Source organism: Vipera berus (assembly GCF_964194415.1).
Source record: "Vipera berus genome assembly, chromosome: 12".
NCBI classification, from domain to species: domain Eukaryota; kingdom Metazoa; phylum Chordata; class Lepidosauria; order Squamata; family Viperidae; genus Vipera; species Vipera berus.
In genome coordinates, this window is record NC_138215.1 from 11200038 (window position 1) to 11227537 (window position 27500).

Consider the following 27500-nt stretch of genomic DNA (forward strand, 5'->3'; position numbering starts at 1 on the left):
GCAAAATGAAACACTGTTGTCACTCTGGTTGTTAAACACAGGGTGCCATGCACCTTTGAAGGGACACATAGCTTAAACTATGACCTATTCCACTGAACATAGGCGAAAGCTTCACTTCACTTAAAATTAGCACCTATAAACATATAGGTATAGACACTTGTGCTTTTCGGCATTTTGGTGATTTTTTTTTTGAGACTTCTGTGAATACCTTTGTGGTGTGGTAGTGCAGTGGTTAGAATGCAGTATTGCAGGCTGACTCTGCCCACTGCCAGGAGTTCGATCCTGACCAGCTGAAGATTGACTCAGCCTTCCATCTTTCTGAGGTTGGAAAAATGAAGACCCAGATTGTTGGGGGCAAGATGCTGACTCTGTAAGCTGCTCAGAGAGGGCTGTAAGGCACTGTGAAGCAGTATATAAATCTAAGCGCTATTTATTGCAAGAAGCACTATGGATCAAGTCAGTAGTTCCTTGAAGACAATGCTAGCCTGTATTAGCAGTAGTTACAAATCACTTTTTAAAATTCTCGACCAAATTTGTGGACTAAAAAAATATTCCCCCAATTCCTTATTGGGAATATTATGCACCCACAAAAGCTTCATAGGAGGAGTTGTCCCTTGATGTCTTATTTGGCTTGAATGAAATTCATAGTAGCAAGCTGTTGTAGAGAGGAGTGGAGAATGAAAAACAGATTCTGGCCACGGGAACACTAAATAACTAAAATTTCCCTCTGGGTGTATTTAAAACTTATGATAACATGTCACAAGTTCATAGATTTCAGGGAGGAGGTAAAAATTAATGGTACAGGCTGAAATTGTGAGATGCATGTGTTTAAGGAAAATGCAATACCACTAGAAAACAGCATTGATCCGGATAGATAACAGATAGATGCATTAAGTGGCTGAATGGCCATAAACTAAACAGATAACAAAATCAGCAGAAACTATGCAATAATTAAGAGGAAGAAAGCCGTGCATATAAGCTCAAAGTAGAGATATTGTGAACTATTCTAAACATAAAAGTAAGGCCTGCATTTCCTAAAAAATGAAACAACAAAACACAAAAGCCTTTTTTGTACAGTTGGATTATGGCCCCATAATGCTGAAATCAGCTTAAATATAACTGAATTAATTTACAAGATGAGATATAGCCCACTCCCCAATATTTCTTTTTCTGTCCCATTCACGGGTTAGGTTTGCTTTTATTTTATAGTTCTTCTGAGTAATCTTAATGAGCCATTAAGAAGCTGCCAATTACCTATGCAAATGAGGAGGTGTAGACTGGCAGGGGTTATTGCTAGAGGCAAAGACTACAACCTCAACAGAGGTTACAACAGAGGCTAGTAGGTCAGGCATATTAAGTGATAAGGCAACAAACCAGCAGACTTTAAAAGATCCTGGAAGACCCATTGCTTTCATCAGCCCTAATACAAACTACATAGAGATATATAATTGCATTGAAGTGTATAATTTTACAAAACTGTCAATGCTTTTATGACATCTGTATAGATCTACCAATCTCAACATTCATTTCTTTCCCAATTTCCTGTCTAGAATAGTTACACCTTAGAAGCTTGGAGATCACTAATTAAATAAAGATATAGAGGGGAAACAACCAAATGCAAAATAAATACACATGTCAAACACAAGGCCCGGGGGCCGGATGCGGCCCACGAAGTGGTTTCATGTGGCCCGCGAAGCCATCCTGGAAACAGTAATGGCCCCCACTGCCTTGGCGCTGGCCCAGAAACCCTCCTCCTGCCAGAGACCCTCAGATCTGTCCCACTCCTGCCCAGGCCCCCATAGGCACCCTTGATGCGAACGATGTAGAGTTGGCCACGCCCATCCAGTAGGCCATACACACTCTAGCCACGCCCACCCAGTAGGCCACGCCCACCCAGGCCACACCCGCCCGTCCCCCTGAGGGCAACTGCAATGCTGATGCGGCCCTCAATGAAATTGAGTTTGACACCCCTGCCCTATATTGTGCCACAATTTGCTAGCATCACCCTTTAGAAATAAAAAAAATGTTTGCTGTTGTATTATTGTTCAGATTGATCTCACTGTCCTTCTTGAGCTGCAATCTTCACTCTTCTTAACACTCATTGTCTTTCTCCCAGACTGATTTTGGACCAAATTATTGTTAACCGGTTTCTATATGAGAGTAGTATGATATTGAATTAAATACATTTTCCATTCAATACACATATACACCAAGAGAGAAGCATAAAGCCCTCTGGATGTTACATAAAATCAGTTCTGCCTTGGCATTCATTATCATAATACTCAAACGTTATTGGGCTTAATTGTGTTGAAATTTCATTTCTTTCAGATGCAAAAAGCATGGATTGGAATTCAAAAGAAGAACTGGGGGACACCATACAAGGAACAGCCTTGGTTCTGCTGTATTAACCTTGGTCTTTGTAGGCTGATAAGTCCTGAAGACTATCCAGTTGACACCTACAGGGTCATATAAAGCTTGAAAACAGTGACCACTTCAGAATGGCAAAACAAGAACATAAATATCTTCTTTAATGGATTTGTTCAAGGTTTATTCCATCTAATATCCTGCTTTAAAAGGCAGGGGGTCACATGGGTCTTATAAATAGAGTGTAACAGTGCTGAATTATGGGTACAGACAATTATTTTCTACATGGAATGGCTTAGATATGTCTATGTAGATAAATAGCTAATTTCCAAAATCTTTCTATGGGTTACCCAAAATATGAGTATTCTGATAAGACCCTTTTTCTTGCTGGTACCCAAATATGAATATTTCATAGGAAAGTTAGAACATAGAATCATAGGGCTGGAAGTGATCTAAGAGGTCTTCTAGTCCAACACCCTGCTCAAGACATGAGACCCTATAACATTCCAGTCAAATGGTTGCCCAGTCTAATTTTGAAAACCTCCAGTGAGGGAACACCTACAACTTCAGGAGGCAAGTTGTTCCACTGATTAATTGTTGTCACTGTAAAGGAAATTTCTCCTTTTTTAAAAAATCCCATTTATATCCCGCCCTTCTCCGAAGACTCAGGGCGGCTTCCAATCTAAGAAGCACAAATCAATGTGCTTAGCAATAGCCTTCATTCTATGTATATGCCTGCTTATTAAGGCTTCCCCCCCAGTGACATTTTTACAAAGTCAGCTTATTGCCCCCAACAATCTGGGTCCTCATTTTACCTACCTCGGAAGGATGGAAGGCTGAGTCAACCTTGAGCCTGGTGGGACTTGAACCTGCACTAATTGCAGGCAGCTGGTGTTACTTAAGGAGGCATTAGCCCACTGCTCCACCAAGGCTCCTTAATTCTAGGTTGGATCTTATCCTACTTTCTGGTGTTTTGGAGAACAAGTCAACCCACTCTTCTCTGTGACAACCCCTCAAGTACTGGAAGACCGTTATCTCCCCTAAGCCTTCTCTTTGATAGGCTAGACCAGGGATAGGCAACCTCGGCTCTTTTATGACTCATGGACTTCAACTAACTCCCAGAATTTCTGAGTCAGCTGACTCAGGAATTCTGAGAGTTGAAGTCCATGAGTCATAAAAGAGCCGAGGTTGCCTTCCCCTGGGCTAGACACACTGAGTTCCCTCAACTGTTCATCATACAATTTAGCCTCCAGCCCTCTCATCAACTTTGCTGCTCTTCTCTGAACACTCTCTAGGGCCTCAACATCTATAAAGGGTGCAGGGAAGAGCAGTAAAAATTAAATGGCCTTTGCATTATTCTTGCACTTTGAAAGGAGTCAGTTATTTCAGGCACTTGTATAGTGTGCTGTTGGCAATATCAGCATAAATGTTTAACCAATGCACAAGCACACAAACAGCACTCCTACAAGACATACAAGCTTTTTTTTAAAAAAAAAAGTCACAAGAATTGGGTAATCTTACACGAACAGCAAAATAACTGAACTCTCATGAGATTTTGTAATTTCATACAGCTTGGGGTGTTTCTTTCTTTTTCTTTTTGCAGCATGGCCAATGACTGTCAAGGGTTAATTTATATTTCAGTTACCAGCAGTAACAACATAATTGTCTTACTAATATAATCCTCTAACCAATTGCTCTGGCTAGGTAATACGTTATTAGGTGGAATATAAATAATGTACTTAAATAGGTCCCACTATAAACAAAGTTTTCTGCTGAAGTTTCTTTCCTTCCTTCCTTCATTCCTTCTTTCCTTCCTTCCTTCCTTCCTTCCTTCCTTCCTTCCTTCCTTCCTTCCTTCTTTCTTTCTTTCTTTCTTTCTTTCTTTCTTTCTTTCTTTCTTTCTTTCTTTCTTTCTTTCTTTCTTTCTTTCTTTCTTTCTTTCTTTCTCATATCTGTTTCCAAAGGTGGTTTCACTGGGCCATCCATTTATGCCTGAAGTTCATCTAAAATTCTAATTCAAGGAGATTTTTGAAAAGGGTTCTGGGTAATGTCCCTATTTTAAAAAATAATATTAAAAAAAATTCCATGTGTCTGGCTTGTGTGTGCCAGAAAAATCAATAGCACTTATTCTCAAGGACTTGCCGCATACCGTTCTGCCAGTTTCACCCGTCCAATCTCTTCCCACTGCTTGACAAGGTGAAAGTCTCCTGATGATGGATTGATATCTTGCCCTCATTAAATCACCCCGGTCTCATCAAAGCTTACTCAATGGCATTTAGTCAATCTCTTGTGAAATAAAATGGAGTTGTTCCTCAATGGTATATTTCCAAGGGTTTTGTCTAGTCTGCTTCCATATTCTATGCAGTGCCATTTCTGCTGGTTCCCAGGAGATGAGTGGGCTTTCATTCCTGAATTAGGATGGCAAGCAGGTTATCGTTTTGGAAATGTCAAAAAAAAACAACAACCACAGTGTGACTATAAACCAAGCTGGCTCCAAAGCTGAGCTATGAGAGCCCTTTTTTATATATTTTTTGAATCATGGAGTCAGCAGGAAACATTGAATTTCAACTGCTTTGAATTGAGTCAGATTATTTACCCGTCTAAGACAATCAACCCATCTCATAGATGTACCATCTAAACACGCATTTTCCCCAAGCTTTTGTGTCACTTCCATGCCTCCAAATGTTGCCTCTCCCCAATAGAAATGTTGAAATAAAAGCAGAGGGCTAATATTACCAATAAAGGAGATTATTTGTAGCTTGGGCTTGAAATGAGGGATCCTTGGTGCTCTCTGAATTTGGTTGTTTTCTTGCAGACCTTTCATTGCCAAACTAGGTAACATCATCAGATCTTAGAAGGGAATTGGGCTTGCAGGGAGGAGGAGGAGGAGGAGGAGGAGGAGGAGGAGCTGAAGGTCCTTCATATGCTCTCTGAGCTTTGTTGCTTTTTTGCACATGTTTCATTCCCAAACTAGGTAACATCATCAGTGCTGCTGTCTTAGGATGTGCTAAAATGCGTTGGGAACCCAGCCAGTTTCTTCATGTGCTATGTGAAGCAGGTCATTAGGCAAAGCGTGATTTATTTAGATACTTCATCATACGATATGAGAATAGGATAAACTGACTGGGACTTGAGTTTAGCATGTTATGTCAATTCAGCCAAGATTCACCCTCTTAACTATTTCTAATTCATTTAATGTCATTTTAATTCAATTTCAATTTGAATTATAATCTTCGTGTTACTTCTTTTGCTTACTCCTGCTCAAGGGAAATAAACACAAGGAAGAATAACAGGAATGGTGCTTTGTTAATTGCATTACAATTAACTTCAAATTAAATGATGACAAATTTAATTTTTGAACTCGTCCCCACCCACTTTTGCTTAGTTTTTTAGATGGTAGCCCTGCAGTTCCTCTCATGTAGTCATGTAGTCCCAAACAGGTTACACTTCTGGTCTGATCTTTATTTGCCACAGTTCCCCAGGTTTAAACCATGCATTTTGCTGATTCCTGCTATTATTTGCGGAAGATCTTGGAATGTACTGCTGAAATATGCTCTCTGTTGTTTTTTTTTAAAGGGCCCAAAGTCCTTAGAAGAATTGCAACCTGGTGAAAGCGTCACAAGGAAACATCTGTCCCTGCAAAGTATAACTGAAATGAAAGTAATGGATTGGCAGGCCTTTGATGCTGGAACTGGGGAAAAGATGATCTAGATCTGCCTGGCAAATAGAATAAGAATAATATCAGCTCATAGTCGGGGGTTATATGCTATAAATGGGGAAGTTTTTTTTACAATCAGGGACCATGGTGGTTTTGCAAACATGTTTGTTTCTTTCCAATTAAATCCATTTAGCACAGCCATTAATCAACACAAAGCAAATAATAAGTTCAAAGATAAGATGCAAAGGTCTTCAAGGAAAAACAAAGTCCAGTAGCCTTTTGCAAAAGCACCTTTGGGGCATAAGGGACACGGTGGCTCAGTGGGTTAGGACACTGAGCTTGTCGACCAGATGGTCGGCAGTTTGGCAGGTCGAATCCCCAGTGCCGTGTAACAGAGTGAGCGCCTGTTACTCGTCCCAGCTTCTGCCAAACTAGCAGTTGGAAAGCACGTAAAAATGCAAGTAGAAAAATAGGGACCACTACGGTGGGAAGGTAACAGCGTTCCGTGTGCCTTTGGCATCTAGTCATGCGAGCCACATGACCACGGAGACGTCCTCGGACAAGCGCTGGCTCTTCGGCTTTGAAGCGGAGATGAGCACCGGCCCCTAGAGTTGGAAACGACTAACACGCAAGTGCGGGGGAACCTTTACCTTTTTTTAAAAAAAAGCTGCTTGATTTGTTTCAGGCAGCAATAACGACCATGGGGAAGTGATACGGTGACACGTCCAGAGAGATGAAGAGCTTCATATTTTTTAAAAAATTTTTGGAAGGACATTTCTGAGTTTAAAATTAAAAAGCAAAAGTGTGTTAAGCAGGTTTTACACACCTATTTTATTTCTGGTGTGTGTGTTTTTTTTTAAAAAAAAAGCAATCACAAAACCATTAGTGGTTAGCCAAAGTTCAGCAGCAGGTCCTTAAGGGCCTAAAAGTTGTTGAGGGACTGCATATGACCGTAGGTCAACCAGTCTGCCGGTTGTTGATGGGGTCTTTTCTGTCACGGTGCCCAGCTTCATCTGTTGGATTTTGCCGTCGCTCTTTCATTGTCAAATGTGGATCTCCGTGACAGAAAGAAACACGGAGCTAGCAATCGGCTAATGCTACTTGCTCATAATGGAGCTTCACTTTAGAGAAGCAGAAAGGATGAAGAAAGAGGACAAGGAGGACACAAATGCCAATGGACGTCTGAAGCCACAAAGGCCATTAGAGGGAGGAAGAAAGTATCTTGACAGCTCAGCCTCTGATTACTCCTGCATCCTCCCATCCTCCTCTTCCTGAAAGCAATTGGAGGTCCTCACCATCTAGCACTCAAAGAGAGCATTTTGTTAGATTGTGTACCAGGTGCCATGCACTGAAAGCTTTTGCCGTAAGACTTCATTAGCCCCCAGTCAGCTAGATGACTTAACCAGCTAAACGTCCCCAGATGTGTCTGCAGATGCCCTTGTTTCCATTAGGGGTTAGCCACAAATGGAGGCTGGAAGGAGACAGGGGGAAGCGAGTAGGGGAGAGTGAGACACACTAATTTCAGTTGTGGCTGGTAGGAATGAGTAGTGCTATGAAAGTTATGAGCAGGATACCTCATAAATGGGAGTAATTTCCAGCCAGAAAAACATTCTTGTAATGTCATAGATTTAGTAAATGACTCTAGGTCAAAACCCCTGCAGCAGCCTTATCTACTGCTGTTCCATTTAGTGGTTGGAGTAAAGCCACTGCAATGTGTGTGAGACAGCCAGCAAAACCTTCCCTCAAATTCGCAGCTGGACTGGGAAATCATTCTGCTGAGTTTCATCAAATGGACAAATCTGTCTATTATTATTGGACCATTATTACTATTTGCACGTTCCTATTTCCTGCATCTGACATGGTTTAGCTGGGAAAAAAAACAGAGACACTGCTGCTTCTAACTGCAAAGCAAAATTGATTCATTGTCTAACATGGACATTACAGATTACACTTCCCCACGCAGTGGTTTCTCCTTTGTAAAATGTAAGAGAAAAAGATAACTTTACTAGTTGACTTATGGGCCAATTATCCATTTGACACGTAGTTACATTTCCTCAACACACTTAATTTGCTTAATTCAATATATAGAGGGAGTTTTGCACAATTTCCAAAGTTTGGTTAGCTTTAACCTCAGTCCTAGAAAGAAGGCATTGGCAAATCACTTCTGAAAATGTTGGGAAGAGCAACTTGAAGGAACCTTCTTTGCTGTGATTTATGCTGTATAAAACCAGCTTGTTTGGTTGTTTATGGAGATTCTCAGTCATCCAGGTCATGGTTGTCCTGAAGGTGCTTTTTCAAAAGGTAGCTGGACTTGTTTTTCCTTGAAGACGTTTCGCTTGTCATCCAAGAAGCGAACTGAAGAAGCTTCTTGGATGAGAAGTGAAATGTCTTAAAGAAAAAAAACAAAGTCCAGTTGTCTTTTGAAAAAAGCACTTTTGGGACAAGCTTGCTTGGTTATTATTCAACATATTATGCAAACTCAGACAAACATTAACTTCACTGGAGGAGGAGGAACTTCAGACTGATGCTCAAATGCTATAGTTCAGCAAGGAATCTCACCTTTAGGAGCCAGGATCCTAAAGACTATTTTATAAAAGCGTTGTTCCTTCAGTACTACATTTCCAAGTCTCAGTGGATATTGTACTTCTCTTTGCTCCTTGTTTCTCTCCTATTTTCATTCTCCCATATTATGGGAAATAATATCTGTATTTTGATATTCCCAAAGTCTATCGGGGTGAACTTGTAATGCTCTAATTAAATGGTAGCTGGTGACCTGGTAAATGCCACAAATGGTTCCAGGGTAAATATCTGAATATTTCTGACTGCACCACTGTAGCCTCAACTAGGCATTGAAGCACAGCAACAGAAGTGGTAATTAAGTTCTTAACATGCTCAGCACTTGGACATGTTAATAACCTTCAAGGGCCATGACATCTCTCTGGAGTATCAGAGAACAGGCTTCTTTGCAATCAATATTAAACCTAGAGGCAGAGCTTTTTTTCTTTTCTTTTTAAGGCTAACGCCATCTTATAAAACCCAAAGATAGGAACAATACAGAAAGCTGCCTCTAGTTATGCTCACGTAGCATGCTTAGCCTAGTTAACTAAGTTATTTTGATACAGCCTGGCACTTTGTCTGGAACAAAAGTAACTCCAGAGCTGGTTATACATGTTGTTTAACTATCTGGCAAATAATTAAACCATTATCAGGGGATGTGATGGCTCAGCAGTTAATGACATTGAACTGGTCAGTGGGAAACCTGACAGCACCAGTTCCAGACCTGAACCACGCATGATAGGTTGATTCTCACTATTTTCCCCAGCTCCTGCCAAGCTAGCAGTTCAAAAGCATGCAATGCGAGTAGTTAAATAGGTACCAGTCTGGTAGGAAGGTAATAGCATTCCGTGCACCTTGGCATATAGTCAAGCTGGCCACATAACCATGGAAGCTGGTTCCCTTGGCTAAGAAGCAGAGATGAACACCACCCACTAGAGTGGAACACAACAAACAGGGGAGACCTTTACCTTTATCTATTCCACCCTCATTCCAAGAAAGAGGCAAATTTTTAGTCAGGCTTGCAAAAAAGGGAACAACTCCATTGGTACCTCTTTTTTTTTAATGTCCCTCCCCATTCTGAATAAGGCCGGATAAACTCTTCATTCCCTCTGCAGAGTTCCAGCTACAGAAATGGAATCTATCCTTACACACCCAATTCTGTCCCGACGACATTTCCTTTTATTAAAATTTTAAGAAGAACAAAAGTAGGAGGAAAATGCACCCTTGAAAGTAATGGTGATATTGACATATTCAGTGCTAATACCTGGAGTACAGGATTCTAATGATACAATTAGCATCTAAGTTTTCATTTGCACAGGTAGGTTCACCACTAAAATGGCCACAGCCTGGTGGGCTGACTTGTATCCTGCTCCACAAAAACAATCTCACAGACAGGAAATAATTTTTTCCCAGACATTGATTCTCAGGAGGGCTGAGAAGATATCCACAGAGACCTCATATCCTGGACCTAAATTGTTTCAACTGCTCCCCTTGGGATGGTGCTACAACTCTTCTAATCCCTTAATTTGGGATAGAGTCAAGACAACTGGATGGAGTTGAGCATTTACTGGCTGGATGCCCTTCCTGACACCCCATGCAGTTCACAGCAGTTTTTTTCCCCTTTGGACCCTAGGGGAGAAACATCTGCTACTACCTAGGATTGAACTCTCAACCTTCCTAGTGGGAAGCAAGCATCTTCACCACTAGGCCCATCTCATTTTAAAATAAACCAAATAACCATTTCCCAGCAACATGTTTATTCCTCTCAAGAGCACTGAGATTAAAATGACCAAATCAAAACAATAATTCAAGGTAGCACTGAAAGGCTTCCCTCATCCATTCAGTGGCATTTGCACTGGGCATCCAAAAACTTAAGATAGTGGTAACAGTATCAAAATGCACAAACAGAAAAGGGTCACGGTTGCATTGCAATTTGTGTCATCTTGCCTTTTTGGACCTATTTCTCCCATGGAGAAGATCAACATTTTATCCTTCAACCAGCCTATTAGGAAGATCATCCCAAGAACACCAATGTAGCTTCCAGACTTAGTGAGGATTTGACCCCATATCTTATCCAAAATTCTTGAGCAGGGGGTTGGACTAGAAGATCTCCAAAGTCCCTTCCAACTCTGTCAATCTGTTATTCTTTCCATTGTACCTCTCTGGTTCCCATTGATCTTCTTGTAGGGTTTAATCTTTTCTAAGCTAAGAGTTCTTGGTATGATAAGCATGTTTTTATGCACATTAAGTCCACTCGTGTTGCTTTCCCCATAATACTTGAAATATATGAAGCCAATGCTGCAATTATTTTCAGATTATAGTCTAATAATGTCTGATAATTTATTAGAAAATATTCATGAGGGTATTATACAGCTCTCTGACATTTAAAATAACAATTCACAGTCCATTTTCCAAGCTTGGGTGCTGTCAAAGGATGGCTTGCTACAGCACTCCACAATGCAAACAGGCACTTAATCTAGAAAAATGTCTCGTTTGATACAGATGAGCGCCAGGTTAGTGGACCAGATATATTCAACACGTCCCATTTTTTTAAATCAAAAGTTATAATGGAGATCATTATACATCTCTGTTCCAGTCACTTCTTTGCAAATATGTAAAAATCTCATTTTTTTTCTCCCCCCTCTCCCCTGGAGGAAAAAAATGCACACTGATAGATGTGTCTCTTGGGTCACCTGATTTCAAAATTGCTGCCTAGTTGCAGACAGCGATTTGCAAGACAGCAAAGGAATGGAAGTTTGATAAAGCGTATATTTTGCATCTTATCTCCAAAAGAATTAATAAAAACTGAAGTGTTTATTTATTGAGTGACAGAGCAGACTAGTTAGCAAGCAAGAACTGATAATCAAATAATGAGAAAGCCAAGAAAACAGATGCTAAGGTCCTCCGAGGGTATCGCTTGGAAATACATCTTTGCAATGCACACTTGTGGTTTTCCCATTGTGCTTTTTTTTTCTTCCAGTTAGCAGTTAAATCAGAATATTAAAACAATGGGCATCACTGAGCCCAAATAAAAAAGATGGCAATTTTTAGTGATTTTCTTCTTCCCAGTGATTTTCTTCTTCCCAGTAAGAATAAGAAATGGAGGGGGGAAAATCACTGGGTCCAAATTTTGCTACAAATTTATCTCAATCTATCCCCAGAATGAAATTTACTGAAAAGCTGAGATGCAGTTTGTGATTGTCATCGCTCAAAAGTACATTATATTAAAGCAAGGGTTCCTATTATTTTTGCCATCAACCTGTCTTTAGTGAAATTTTAATGTACATACCTGGCTTGCTATGTATATGTATATGTATATGTATATGTATATGTATATGTATATGTATATGTATATGTATATGTATATGTATATGTATATGTATATGTATATGTATATGTATATGTATATGTATATGTATATGTATATGTGTATGTATACGTGTATGTATATATGTGTGTGTATGTTTATGTATGGGACGCAGTGACTCAGTGGGTTAGGATGCTCAGTGGGTTAGGTTAGCTTGTCGATCAGAAGGTCGGCAGTTTGGCAGGTCGAATCCCAAGTGCCGCATAACAGAGTGAGCGCCTGTTACTCGTCCCAGCTTCTGCCAACCTAGCAGTTCGAAAGCACGTAAAAATGCAAGTAGAAAAATAGGGACCACCACGGTGGGAAGGTAACAGTGTTCCGTGCGCCTTTGGCATCTAGTCATGCCGGCCACATGACCACAGAGATGTCCTCGGACAAGCGCTGGCTCTTCAGCTTTGAAACGGAGATGAGCACCGGCCCCTAGAGTTGGAAACGACTAGCACGCATGTGCGGGGGAACCTTTACCTTTACCTATGTTTATGTATATGTATGTATGTGTGTGTATATACACACACACACACACACACACACACACACACACACACATACATACATACATACATAATTGTAGATCAGATCCATGTATCAAGTTAAGCAATACAGTGTTCACTCGCTTGGATTACTCCTGATGTGTCTGTGTGTGTCTGTGTGTGTATGTATGTGTATGTATGTGTATATATATATATATATATATATATATATATATATATATATATATATATATATATATATATATATATATGACACATGGATCTGATCTACAGTTATATAAACCAAACTTTGTTCTGAAATAGGTCTGTGGATCCTATATTCAGTGTGCAGAAAGCCTAACTGAGAAGTCATTTCTACTAGCACACTTTTTTTTTTACTTTTGAAGTTCATCCATATTGTTGGAATCAAGCAATTCAACCTCTTCAATTTTCAAAAAGAATTTGGGGAAAGGATTTCAGGTGGAAAAATTGTGGGCCTTGAGTTGTGCGAATTGTCCAATCACACGGACAATTTTGGCACAAACAAGTTGTCCTTTTCCATTGTGGCCTTCAACCTGTCTTGAGAAACTCCATGTTCCCTTTGAGTTACTGGAAACTGTACATCTTTGTTCCAAAATATTAAGATCTCGGTCTCTGGTAGCATGGCAGTGCAGTTTGAGTGATTCACCCACAAGAATGGATGGGCAGCTTGGAGAATTTTCTGTTCCTTCCCCAGTGCAGCTTAACTGACTTAATTGCCATCATTCCAGGAAGTTAACATTATTTGATTGCTATATTTTTAAAGTAAATTGTACAAGGTGTACTTAGGGATTGTATAGACTTGAGGAAAAAGACAGGTTTGTTTTTTTAAACAAAAAAGAAGCGGACATTTGATGAATCAAAGCATCTGGAAAGTGGCTGTATTGTGGACGGGGCCTTAAGCAAACAGAGACTTGAAACAAGAAATTCATTTAGTCAAGGACAAACTGAGAAGGACTAGCCTAGGAACCACAGAACAGTTAAGAGTTTGGCTAAGAATAAAGTAAACTTGCCTTCAAGCAGGACAGACATATTTATTTTGACTGGTAAGGCTCTCAAGCATAGGTCTGCCTTCTCAATTCCTACCAGATTTGTATGTTTAAAGGGGACAACAATGTCTCAGTGGTTAGAGGTGCTGACCTTGTCAGTTGGAAAGCGGACAGTCTGGGTTTGAGCCCCGAGCACTGTCCACCAGGGTGAGCTCCCACCACTTGCCCCAACTCCTACCCACCCAGCAGTCTGAAAACGTGTGAAATGTGAGTAGATAAATAGGCACCACTTCAGTGGGAAAGTAGCAACGTTCTGTGTGCCTGGGTGTATAGTCATGCTGGCCACATGACCATGGGAGTATTTTCGGACAATGCTGGCTCCCTTGGCTAGGAAACAGAGATTTAGCACCACCCCCTAAAGTCAGATATGACTGGACAGAGGAAACCTCAATCTTTGTATGTTTAACTTGATTTTGTATTTTCACTTAACTAGAGTGTCATGGTTCCAATGCCAAGAACTGAACCCAGCTGTTCAAGGAGCCTTGGTGGAGCAGTGGGCTAATGCCTCCTTAAGTAATACCAGCTGCCTGCAATTAGTGCAGGTTCGCATCCCACCAGGCTCAAGGTTGACTCAGCCTTCCATCCTTCCGAAGTAGGTAAAATGAGGACCCAGATTGTTGGGGGCAATAAGCTGACTTTGTAATAATGCCGCTTGGGAGGGGGGGGCGAAAGCCCTAATAAGCAGGCATATACATAGAATGAAGGCTATTGCTAAGCACATTTGATTTGTGCTTAGATTGTAAGCCGCCCTGAGTCTTCGGAGAAGGGCGGGATATAAATGGGATTAAAAAAAAAGTGGTTTCTGATACTTTCTCTAATGGACATTGTGAAATACTTGATGGTGTGGCTTGGTCAATGTCACAAAAATATGGTCTACAAAAGGAAAAGGACTCGGATGGAGCAGCCCAGGAAGAGAAAAAGGCCCAGATATGTGTGTGTGTGTGTGTGTGTGTGTGTGTGTGAGAGAGAGAGAGAGAGAGAGAGAGAGAGAGAGAGAGAGAGAGAGAGAGAGAGAGAGAGAGAGAGAGAGAGAGAGAGAGAGAGAGAGAGAGGGGAGAGATAACTACTCTGAATTTTGAAATGCATCTACTCGTTTTTTTTCTGGATGTAATCCTTTAGATTGAGCAAAATGACACGGATAATGTTTCAGAGATGAAAGCCTCATTCTCTTTAACGGAGGTGGAGGTATGTAGACAGATCCTAGCAGCATTTCTAAATAAATGCAGTCTGTTGGATTCTAAGTGTATCCAGGGACCTAATCCGGAGCGTGCTGAGCCTCACTGTTAATCCATCCCAACTCCCGGCCACTCTGTTCTCACCACATATCTATCTCCCCCACCACCATCCACTCCCCGAGTCAAAATCCACTCACTGTTGTAGCTGCCATGGCTGTTAGTCTCTGCTGCTGCCACGTTCTGCTGTAATAGCCCTTCGGATGTGTCACTTCCTGACAGTGAATGGGTGAAGACAAGGAGAAATTGGGGAGGAGGGAAATAAACAACAGAGAAGAGAAGCAGGGAAGGAGGATGGGGGGGGACGTGAAGGGATGAAGCAGGGGACAAGAAGGGAAAGGGTGTATCTTTAACTCCATCGTTTGTCTGGCTGCAACATTCCAACAGCTTAATGCATTTTTTTTCCAGGTTTGTATAGAGTCGCCTATGGCGAATATGATTTTAATTCCAGGTGACCAACCTGCATGGGAACCTTTACAAAAGCCAGTAACAATAACAGTAACAGAGTTGGAAGAGACTTTGGAGGTCATCTAGTCCAACCCACTGCTCTCGCAGGAGACCTATACTATTTCTGATAAATGGCTGTCCAGGCTTTTCTTAAAAGACTCCAGTGATGGGCCACCCACAACTTGCAAAGTCAATTTGTTTAACTGGTTAATTGTTCTCACTGTTAGGAATTTTCTCCTTAGTTCAAGGTTGTTTCTCTCCATTGCTTCTTGTTCTGTCTACAGGTGCTTTGGAGAATAGCTTGACTGCCTCTTCCTTGTGGGCAGCCCTTCTAATATTGGAAGACTGCTATCATGTCACCCCTGGTCCTTCTTTTCACTATACTACATATCATTTGCCCCTTCCTTCTAGGTCATTGAACCTACAAGCACAAGCTGTTAGGCTAATAATACACATTTTGTGAGTGTATTGACTAGCATGATATTATTTGTGGTCAGGATCCATGCTCAACAGGTTTCCTACTGAAATAGTCTTCTTCATCAAGTGTCCTACCAAGAAAAGGCATCTGAAAACTTTGCCATTTTTTGTCACTCTAAAAATTATGGCTTCATACATTCACATTTATGCTTTATACGCACTGAGCTTTTATTCTTTCATAAATTTTAACTGAACTGGTGGAATTTCTAAAATTCTAAAATGCACAATTTTGTTTTTGTTTTTTGAATCCCACCATTATTATTTTTACAAATAACTTAGGGTGGCAAACATATTCAACACACCTTCTTCCTCCTATTGTTCTTACAATAACAACCCAGTGACATGGGATTGGTTGAGAAAGAGGGACTGGCCCAAGGTCACCCAGCTGGCTTTCATGGCTAAGGCAGAACTTGAACTCACTGTCAACCATCCCAACTTGGTCAGTTAGAACAGACAGAGTCTCGGCCCACAGTTAGCCAAAAGTATACTTTACTAAAATCAAGTGGTTGCAGAAGAAGCAAAGCTAGATCTGTGGTTTTCACACCTAAAGCATATGGTTAACCTTCCCTTGTTCCCATCCATCCCCCTGGTTATTAAAGAGTGTCCAATTAGGTACTAATAAATTGTTTGGATAACAGTCCCTGTCTTCGTGGGCTGGGTGGTTCTGCAATGTTTTGTGTGACCTTGGAATGGCCAGCAATTCTCATAGGATGACATGATGCAAAGTTTTGATTGCTCATACTAACCTTTCCCTTATCCCACCCCACTAATCTCCCTCTCCCATTGTGTTTGTCAGGCTGTCAACAGGCAACGCATAGCAGAATGGCAGTCCTGACACTCACAGTCTCCTGATTTCTAGCCTGGTGCCTTAACCACTACACCAAATTGGCTTCCTATGCACAATTTATTTGTGCGTGCAGGCCACCCCTTTCAAAGTTTCAATTTCTTTGCACCTTTTCTTTGTGAATTCTTGATAAAATTCTTCCTCCCAAAGATCACTCCACATTTTCTTTAATGCATGTTTCCACATCAGTAACACTACCACACACACACACACACACACACAAACACTTTTGAGTGACAGTATCTACAGTCATATTGAGATTGCTTTGTTGACACTACTATAACAATGCGCTCACCTGAAACACTCAGGAAAGATACAAAACGAAGCAATGTACTAAATCTGGAAATGACAAAAAAGGAATAGGGGAATTGTAACAATTGGTCCTGTCTGGAAGTAAATAAATCAAGGCTTTCAGAACTCTGCAATCTAAAAATTGCAAGTGACAATTTCCTGTTCTTTACCCAATGCTTGCTGGAACTTTTCCCTAACAAAAGGAGGAGATGCATACAACCTTCTCTTCAATATTGTTAATGGAAATACTCTGCAAAACATTTTTGAAAGGCAACTTTCACTGCTTCCATCCTTTGTTATAGAAATGTTCTCAGCATCGGCTTCTTTAAAATAAGACTACCCTTTTCTGGATGCAAATTTCAAAAACCCACTCTTTCCCAAACCTGTTTCTCATAAATAAAGGACCACTTTAAAAAGCTTGTTCAGTGCAACATTCGCTAAAGCTGTAAAGTCTGTTTTGGTGATTCTCATAAACCTTCTCCCATTGAAAGCTATGTTGGATTTCTTTAACACAGAGGTGCCCAACCTTTTTGGGCACACCAGGGCCCGTTTCCATGGAGAAGGGTTTTTCCATGGACCAGAGAGTGCATGGTTTTGTGTGCTGCCTGCATCCCATGAATGGGGCTTTGCTTGTTTGTGCAGCCCAGTTGCTGGCATGCCGCAGCCCGGTTGTTGGCATGCCATGGCCTGGTACCAGTCCACAGACTGGGGGTTGGGGACCCCTGCTTTAACATCACTACGAACTGCAACCATTGTGGGGAATTGTAAGGATCCCATGGGAGAAAATGAAAAAGGAAAGAAAAATCTGGTGTTTTCTGATGATGACTTGATTTCTTGTTCAATGAGAGGTAGAACTCAAGACAGTAATCAATTTGGGGTAATTACTTGAGGTTATTTGGAGATGCTTCAAGATGCTGTCCAAAGACAGTAGAGGTACTCCTCAACTTACAGGCTCTACTGACAACAGAATTTCCATCATTAGACAAGACAGTCAGTAAGCACATTGATTTGTGCTTTAAATTGTAAGCCGCCCTGAGTCTTTGGAGAAGGGCGGGATATAAATGGGATTTTTTTTTAAAAAAAGTGAGTCGCACCCAATTTTACCACTTTTTTGCCACAGCTGTTAAGTGAATATCTTGCAGTTGCTAAAATCAATAACACGGCAGTTAAGTGAATCGAGCTTCTCCCTTTGACTTTGCTGGACAGAAGCAACCTGGAACAGTCGCAAATGGCGATTGCATAACCCCAGGACACTGCAACCATCACAAATACTGTACATGCCACTTGCCAAGCACCCAAATTTTGATCACAAAACTATGGGGACACCCCTTACCTTTTTTCCTGAAGGGAGGTGGAGAGCAGAACAACCTAGCTTTCTGAAACCTTTAAGTCGTGACTACACTTCCCATCCTTTACCCTCTGTACAACAGAGGTTGAGGAGGCTGCAACGGTTATAATAGCAACAACAATAGCCCTTAGACTTATATACCTCTTTATGGTGCTTTACAGCCATCCCTAAGCAGTTTACAGAGTCAGCATCTTGCCCCCAACAATTTGGGTCCTCATTTTACTGACCTCGGAAGGTTGGAAGACTGAATCGACCTTGAGCCTGTCAGGATTGAACTCCTGGCAGTCGGCAGAGTTTGCCTGCAATAGCAACAGCACTTAGACTTATATACCTCTTCATGGTGCTTTACAGCTGTCTCTAATTGGTTTATAGAGTCATCCTATTGCCCCCAAACAATCTGGGTCCTCATTTTACTGACCTCGGAAGGATGGAAGGCTGAGTCAACCTTGAACCAGAAAGATCTGAACTCCTGGCAGTCTGCAATATTTGCCTGCAATACTACTTTCTAACCACTGTACCACCATGGGTCATAAGTGAAAGTACTGTCTCTTTCTCCACTGCTATCATAACTCGGAATAGTTGGTAGGCAAATGATAGTACGTTGAGGATTACCTATAACCTTTTTAAAAATTTTAGTGGCTATTCTTCCCAATTTTGGAACCTTGTGCAGGAAAATTGATTCTGAGAATGGCATGACAGTGACAGCTGGTGTTTTAACTCTAGAAAAAAAAAGATTGCTCTACTTTTCAAATGTATTTCCTTGTATTCTAGTTACAGACTGTCTGATATGAAAAATCTCACAGCTGGTAATAGGGCATTATGTACAAACAAATCCCAAGCAAGAAAAGCAATCACAAACTTGAAAGCCAAGGTGGGGAGAACACCAATATAATAAAGAATAATGCTAATCTAATCTAACACATTGAGATGAAAGAATGATTTCTCCCCCAGCACCCACTTTGTCCCCATGCAAATAGCTTAGGGAGATGGCAATCCGGGGTTTGATTTACAGCTCACTTTGAGTAAATACAAAGAAGCAAGGATAGCTTTTGACTATATGAAAGTGAGTGATCTCATACATTTTTTTTTGAACAGGTAGGGGAGGGAAAATCGAAGCAGAGGGAGAGTGGATTTTTTTTTAACTTCTTCATTCTGTAGGAGGCAAAACATTGTTCTGTAGGGTTTAACAAATCAACCCAAAGGTTAAGGTTTTTGCAATGTTGGATCAATTGGAAAGAATTAGAGAGCAGGGGAAATAATGTGTTTAGGTCAGTCATTGTTCCTCAACAAAGAGGCTATGATTTTTAAATGTTTATTGTTTATTGCTTTTAGGCCCTATGTAAAGATCTCTCCTCTCCCTTCTATCCTTTTAACAAGCTTGTGCAATAGGTTTAAGTCAGGAGAGAGCAGTTGGCACTATGTTACTGCACAAACTTTGTGGCCAAACTGGTAGTTCTGCAAACGGCCTGCAAAAACCGGTAAGCTATATGTTTTTAATACCAGCTCTTGAGGAAAAAGATCTGGCTTTCTGATTTCATTCTAAGGGGAGGAAAAGTACAAAGGAATTCTCATTCTTACAACTATTTGATTAGCCAGTAGTCAAGTGTGTAAGTTATCTTGCTTTTCATTATGGGATCCTCTGTCCATAAGCCTGAATCCTTCCTGGCTTTCCACAATCCTTCCACAATCCTTCCACAGAGAAGACCTCATGGCATAACTGTGGTGTTTTCAATTGTGATGTTACTCTCTCTGCTAAAGTGAAGGTTTGACCTTAAGAGACAACTGGGCAACTGATGTAATCTTTACAGCTTGTTGGGCAGTGTTAGGCTTCAGGGTTTAACAACCATGACCTACACAACAGAGACAAGGTGGTCTGCTACAAGTTGGAGAGAGCTGGTCTCTAAGAACTGCATCCCAGTCAGCTACTACTATTACATTCATGTTGGAAGTAGCTACCAAGGCCATTCCAGGTTGGAAGAATTAGATGGTGACTTCACCATTGCCAGGGAACACCCAAGGGGACTCCTTTCAAGTCCTTAGTATTTTCCCACTGGTACAAATTGATGGGAGCTTATTCTGTCACATGGCTTACGCTCTCAGTTTTGAACTGCTGAGTTCTCAATCTCTCAGCGTCCTAACCACACAATCCACCATGGCCCCCAGTCAGCTAAAGACTAATCAGAAATCAGGATACCTGGTTATAAAGAGAGGAGTCCAGTCAGTCTCTGCTCAGTTCCTCTGGCTTGCTTAGGAGTCGGAAGATGCCAGCCTCATTTGCCAGCGAAATATCTGGAAATCTGTTGTCTAGACCAGGGCTAGGCAGGCTTGGCTCTTTTATGACTTGTGGACTTCAATACCCAGAATTCCTGAACCAGCCATGCTAACTCAGGAATTCTAGGAGTTGAAGTCCATAAGTCATAAAAGCTTACCTACCCCTGGTCTAGATCCCCAAACCCTGTCTAAGTGGAAAATTCTTCCTTCCCTTTGAGAAATTTGTCCACCCAATTGCCCTATCCCAAATTGGAATGGAGAATTTAGAAAAGTAATTGTAGATGGTCCTTGGCTTGCGAACATTTGTTTAGTGAGCATTGGACGTTACAATGGCACTGAAAAAAGTAACTTATGACCATTTTGCACACTTATGACCATTGCAGTATCCCTGTGGTTACAGATCAAAATTTAGATGCCTGGCAACTGGCATGTACTTATAACAGTTGCAACATCCCGGGGTCACGTAATCCCCTTTTGTGACCTTCTGACAAGCAAAGTCATTGGGGAAGCCAGATTCAATTAATGACTCTATGACTAACAACCACAGTGATTTGCTTAATGACTGGGGCAAGAGAGGTCATAAAAGTGGGCAAGGCTCACTTAACAAATGTCTTGCTTAGAAGTGGAAATTTCGGGCACAACTGTGGTCGTAAATTGAGGAGGGCCTTCATGTACTGTCCATCATGCCTGAATATAGGTGTGGTTCTGTGGGACTCAGAATGTGAGACTGGCCACCAAGACAGACAGAAAATCAGAACCTTTGCTTTTGAATGCCAGTACATCCCTCATTCAGGAGGTTTGTTCTGACAGGAAATTGACAATTGTTTACACCTTGTGTTATCTTTCGTTCAGTGGTGGGATTCAAACATGTGAACAACCGGTTCTCTGCATGGATGCTGCTTCCGGAAGTCCATTCTTCCGGAAGTCCATTCCACTTAGACAGGAAATTGACAATTGTTTACACCTTGTGTTATCTTTCGTTCAGTGGTGGGATTCAAACATGTGAACAACCGGTTCTCTGCATGGATGCCGCTTCCGGAAGTCCATTCTTCCGGAAGTCCATTCCACTTAGACAGGAAATTGACAATTGTTTACACCTTGTGTTATCTTTCGTTCAGTGGTGGGATTCAAACATGTGAACAACCGGTTCTCTGCGTGGATGCCGCTTCCGGAAGTCCATTCTAGGCCTGGGCAATAAAAAAATTAGCTACCGGTTCTGCTGAAGTGATGTGAACCTGCTGAATCCCACCACTGCTTTCGTTCCTGGAATGTACTCTGAGCATGTGCTGATCCCAACGCTTCCTAATATAAATTTCTGCTGAGTTTCCCAGTTCAAGTTTGCAAATAGGCATAAATGGGAGCGTTGGAGTGACACACCTCAGCAAACTTACTTAGACTATTTCACAAGCCGGATGATGAACTGGTTTGCACAGCACATTGCAAAAATGTTCCAGCTGAGGTGATGGGTACAATTTATTTATGTTTTTGAAAAGTGGAGGAAGAGAAGAAAGAGTCACCGTGTCACAATTCCTGTTTTCTATGCATGTGCAAATTTGTGGGTCGCTGCTTGCCAATTATATCCTGAGTGCACTTTACCAGAGAATCTAATCATAACGGTGGGTTGATAAGAAATGCTACTGCCAAATAACAGCTATGCAGTCCACTAGCAACATCCTTTTTTTGAAGTCTTAAAAGCATTAATGGGAATTAAGCAATATTTAGGCATCTTACACAGGGGCATATCTGGACACTTTGCATGTGGAAAGGAACATATCTTGGTCATTACCACTTACAAGAGCAAACTTAGATCACGAGGGCCAACCACAGTTAAAAAAGGAGTGGGGGAATTGGTGCTATCATGAACCTTCCAGGTATTTTGGAAAAAAAAATAATTTAAGATAGAAAAGCTACACCCTAATTACTCCCCGCCCCAGGATTATGGTAAACTGAGTGCCATTAGAACATAGGATAGCAATTGTGAAAAGAGAAATGGAAAAAATAGATCAATGACAAATGATATGCAGGAAAACAAGAATTGCTCAGAGGTGGCAGATGAAAGATGAAGATGAAAATATTTTGCTGCACATTGTAAAAGGTAAAGGTTCCCCCATACATGCATGCTAGTCGTTTCTGACCCTAGGGGCTGGTGCTCATCTCCATTTCAAAGCCAAAGAGCCAGCACTTGTCCGAGGACATCTCCGTGGTCATGTGGCCAGCATGACTAGACGCCAAAGGCGCACGGAACGCTGTTACCTTCCCACCTATTTTTCTACTTGCATTTTTACATGCTTTCGAACTGCTAGGTTGGCAGAAGCTGGGACGAGTAACAGGCGCTCACTCTGTTACTGCACATTGTACACTTAGCTAAATAAAAGAGTTATTTTTACAAATAACTTAAGGCATTGACCATCTCCAACACACCTCCCTCCTTCTCCTATTTTCCTGACAACAATTATCCTGGCTTTCAGGGCTGAGGCGCGATTTGAACACATGGTCTCTTGTTTCTAGCCTGGTGTCTTAACTAGACCAATTCTCTCTCTCTCTCTTCTTTCTTTCTTTCTTTCTTTCTTTCTTTCTTTCTTTCTTTCTTTCTTTCTTTCTTTCTTTCTTTCTTTCTTTCTTTCTTTCTTTCTTTCTTTCTTTCTTTCTTTCTCTTTCTTTCTTTCTTTCTTTCTTTCTTTCTTTCTTTCTTTCTTTCTTTCTTTCTTTCTTTCTTTCTTTCTTTCTTTCTTTCCTTCCTTCCTTCCTCCCTTCTTTCTTCCTTTCTTTTCTTACTCTTTTATCTATCTATCTATCTATCTATCTATCTATCTATCTATCTATCTATCTATCTATCATCTATCGTTTACTCTAGTAGTGCATGCATGCACACACAAACACACGCAGTCACAGTGGGGTGCAATGGCTCAGCGCTTAAAGAAGCTAAGTTTGACAGCCCCGGTTCAAGACCTAAGCTCCTTGCAACAGGATGAGCTCCCATTCCTTGCCCCAAATTTTTGCCCACCTAGCACTTCAAAAGCATGCAAGCGAAAGCAGAGGAATAGGCACCACTTTGTAAGCCTTTGACGTATAGTCATGCTGGCCACAAGACCACAGAAATTATCTTTGGGCAACGCTGGCTCCCTTGGCCAAGAAGCAGAGATGAGCACTGCGTCTTAGAGTTGGGTATAACTGGTAGGGAAACTTTTACCTTTACCTTTTATAATCGCAATATACCTATGTAGTCCCTATATAAAAAGTGTTGCAATATATAGAGTCTATGTTTGCTATATATTGGACACACTTCATTTACACCTGTGTCTTTCCTCTCTTCAAAATTAGATCCTCTTATTGAGGTACCTTAGAAAAAGATCAGACTGCACTTTTTAAATACAGTCTGTTCTTCACCGGGGTTTCCACCCTAGTCAAGCCTTTTCTCTGCTAACCTCATTTTCATGACTAGTGATGAAATTAATAAAAAGAATATCCAAAGACCTCATTCATCCAGACGGAGCCTGGTAGGAAGGCGAAGTGGAGAAAGGAAGTCTGTGGATCAGGTGCTGCAGGTTGGTGAATTCGGTGAAAATTAGGATAATTGCCATCCCCGAGATAATGCCATGCAATTTAACACAGCCTAATTGCCCTGATTAATCCCTCTGTGCTCACAATACTTTGCTATGAAGGGCTCTTCATGTTTCAGAGTGGAAGAGAGGGGATGAATTGTTAATAGCTTCTCCCCTCCCTACCTTGGAAGAGATGAGAGAGAGAGAGAGAAAGAGAGAGAGGCTGAAATGCAGTAATGTTCCTGCGGCGGTTTCTGTTAAAAAGTCTTGTATAGGATGTTTAAGACAGTCCTGGTGCCATTTCAGACATTCAGAATGCTCCTCCATCATCCTGTTATTATCATGTTGGGATGTCTGGATCAATAGAACTTCACTCCAATACCACAGAATGTAGTATCATCTTCCAACGAGATTTTTAAAGAGATCTTGAACGACAATTTACACCCTCTTGCATTTTCAACTTTGCTAAGCAAAAAGAATTTCTGTGGGAAAGACTCCTTTGGATATAGAATTGTAATGTAATGTGTCACCAGTTAAACCAGCTTTCAAGATTTGGCTGTCCCGCTCCTTAAAAATCTCCATGGAGAACTCATAATAGGTAGATTTTTTTTCCCCATTATTCTACCAATCTTACCACTGGGAAGTTTATAGGCCATCGATCATAAATCATAGCTACAATAATTAGTCATAAGATACAAACAACAAGGGATAAATCATAAGATACCAATAGGAGAAGGTAGAAGGAAAGATGAGAAGGTGAGGAAGATGAGAAGATGACAAGGATAATAGCAATACAGCCTACTACATGGGTAAATATATTTAGGTATAAGGTAACGTTTGGGAATTAGGTGTTCACTGAAGTGATGGCACGGGGGTGGGGGGACTATATATCTGTGTGTTTTGGCATGTAGTGTCCTTTAGTAGTGTCCTGAGGGGAGGAGTTGAAACAGTTTATGTCCAGGATGTGAGGGGTCTGTAGATATTTATGATCTATGTCCTATCACTTTGTTGTTGTTGTTGTTTATGCACTGGAGATAAATTCCTTGTGTCTCCAATCACACTTGGCCAATAAAGAATTCTGTTCTATTTTTTAAAAATTAAATCTAGATAGCTGCAACTTATAGTTCTTATTTTCAGTCCTAGTCTCTGCAACCATTAAACATTTGTCCCAGTGGCACTTACAAATTTGTTTTCTCACAGAAATCAGCTGCTGTGGATTTCTTGGACATTTCCATTACTAGATTTAGATTCCTCATAGGACCAGCAGAGCAAATATTGACCTATAGGTTTACTTTAAAAACACTGTTTTTCTATTAGCTCTCATGCAAGCTAAAGCAAAACATGAGACATACATGAAAGGTGGACAAACACTTAATGAATTTTTCTGCAGCTGACGGTTATTCTCGGTCAGATGAGGATAATAAGGACAATGAAGTTAGTACATCATGAAAGCATATTGAATACCAGAGAGATCAACCTAGTTACGAAAAAGATCAAATGAAGAATAGAAAAGGAACATGGGAAGACAAGGAATTACATGACTAGTACATAAAAAAAAATCTAGCAAGCAAAGCAGATAACAAGATGACCTACCAATGTCTAAGAGCAGTAAAGTTGAAGAAAAAGACAAAGGGGCTAATTCTGGGCTGCACAAGACCAAACCTTATACAAAATCAGAATTGAGAATATAGCAACAGACAGCAAGTGCCGCCTCTGCAAAGAAGATGAAAAAAAAACCAAGTGGGGCACCTGGTTAGCTGCTGCAAGATTGCCCAGACAACAAACTGCATGATAAAAGTAGCAAGAATATTTGCAAGAAATGCCATTTGCCTGCAAGCCAGAATTGGTATAAACCATGAAATAAACAACATAATAGAAAATGGAGAAGTAAAGTGATCTGGGACTTTAGAATTCAAACTGGCAAGCAGCTGCCACATTATATCCAGACTTCACAACTGTCAATAAGAAAGGCAAAAAATTCTGGACAGCAGACATGGCAGTAACTGGAGACAGCAGAACAGACATCACTGGGGAACATCACAAAATACAACAACCTGCAAATAGAAGTCGAATGACTGGAGCGAAAGAAAGCGAAGATAGTATCAATAGTAATAGGCCTCTTGGGTACAATCCCAAAACCTCTGCAACACCCCCTGAACACTTCTGGTATTGACAAAACCACCATCAGTCAGTTGCAAAAGGCAGCTTCACTTGGGACCACGTGTCCGTGGTCATGTGGCCGGCAGGACTAGACGCCAAAGGCGCACGGAACGCTGTTACCTTCCCACCGTAGTGGTCCCTATTTTTCTACTTGCATTTTTTACGTGCTTTCGAACTGCTAGGTTGGCAGAAGCTGGGACGAGTAACAGGCGCTCACTCTGCTACGTGGCACTCGGGATTTGACCCACCAAACTGCCGACCTTCTGATCAACAAGCTCAGCGTCCTAACCCACTGAGCCACCGCGTCCCTTAATAATAACTATACTGTTTCTTTAACCTGTCAGATTTACATGTGTTTATCACCAGGGTTGTTGGCAGCAGAACATAATGCCATATGCTATCATCATCATCTCATCATCGTCCTCCTCCTCCTCATCATCACACAGATACTGTTAGATATTGCTGCTCCTACGTGTGAAGCAAGTACATAATTTGTAGCATTTGTGCAACGATGTCTCCATGGCTGTGTTGTCATTTAGCACTACTCGGACACCGTGTTTCACACTCAAAACAGTAGGACACAGCACCATCATTTTTCATGCAATGATTATCAGAGTAGATTCTGGACCTGCACAATGGACCTTGACAGCCTGTCCTCTGTTAAATGTTGAGGGAGAGGATACAGTGTGCTAGGTCCTAAGGCCCCTAATACATGTCTTCCTGGAAGACCACTGACAGGTGCTCTAATGAGACTGTTGCAATCATATGCAGTTCTTCAACCAACTCTATTTAGCTGCAAATAGCCAGCATTTCACACATCATTATTTCTTCTGTTTTAATCAAGGGGAAAAGGGCTAGGAGCTGATTTAATTAGCATCCATCAAACAGTAGAATGATAGAACTCCTGAAGGGCAGGTGAGGGATCGATTTTTTCCAATACACCGTTACTAGGTTTCCAAGATGAGAGGCCTATGAACCAAGCACTAAATATACCATGAAGGCATATTTAAGACCAACAACCAAATGCTGAAAGAAAAGAGGGCTGCGTGCTTACGGTCTGAGACACTTTGAAAAAAAGACATGGGCCCCCTTATCTAAATAATGGTGTCTGTCACTCTGAGCCATTGGTACATGGGGTGTAATCTACTGAAGGCATAAAGGAACACGTTGCAGAAATGTAGCAATATATAAAAATAAAATAAATGGTTCCAAAAGGAGGACACTTGCAGGCAGCATACAATCTAGAGTATAAGAAGGTGGATATGTCTTTGTGTGTGTGTGTGTGTGTGTGTGTGTGTGTGTGTGTGTGTGTGTACGTGTGTGTATACACACACACACAGACACATATCACTAAGTTTCACAGATCCCTGTCTCTCAGAAACGCA

General features: G+C 41.1%; 1 protein-coding gene across 2 annotated transcripts in view; it reads right to left on the minus strand.

The window, feature by feature from the left end:
* The window catches only part of NTRK3 (neurotrophic receptor tyrosine kinase 3), a gene marked incomplete at its 3' end in the record, with an annotated part of 368520 nt that overhangs the window by 11266 nt on the left and 329754 nt on the right, over nt 1-27500 (minus strand). The window contains exon 16 of one of the 2 annotated variants that reach the window (XM_081337316.1): nt 14876-14950. The exons of the other annotated variant lie outside the window; for it this stretch is intronic. Coding sequence (XP_081193442.1) covers nt 14876-14950 — 75 coding nt within the window. The remainder of the gene's footprint in view (nt 1-14875; nt 14951-27500) is intronic. 2 annotated transcript variants of the gene reach the window in all.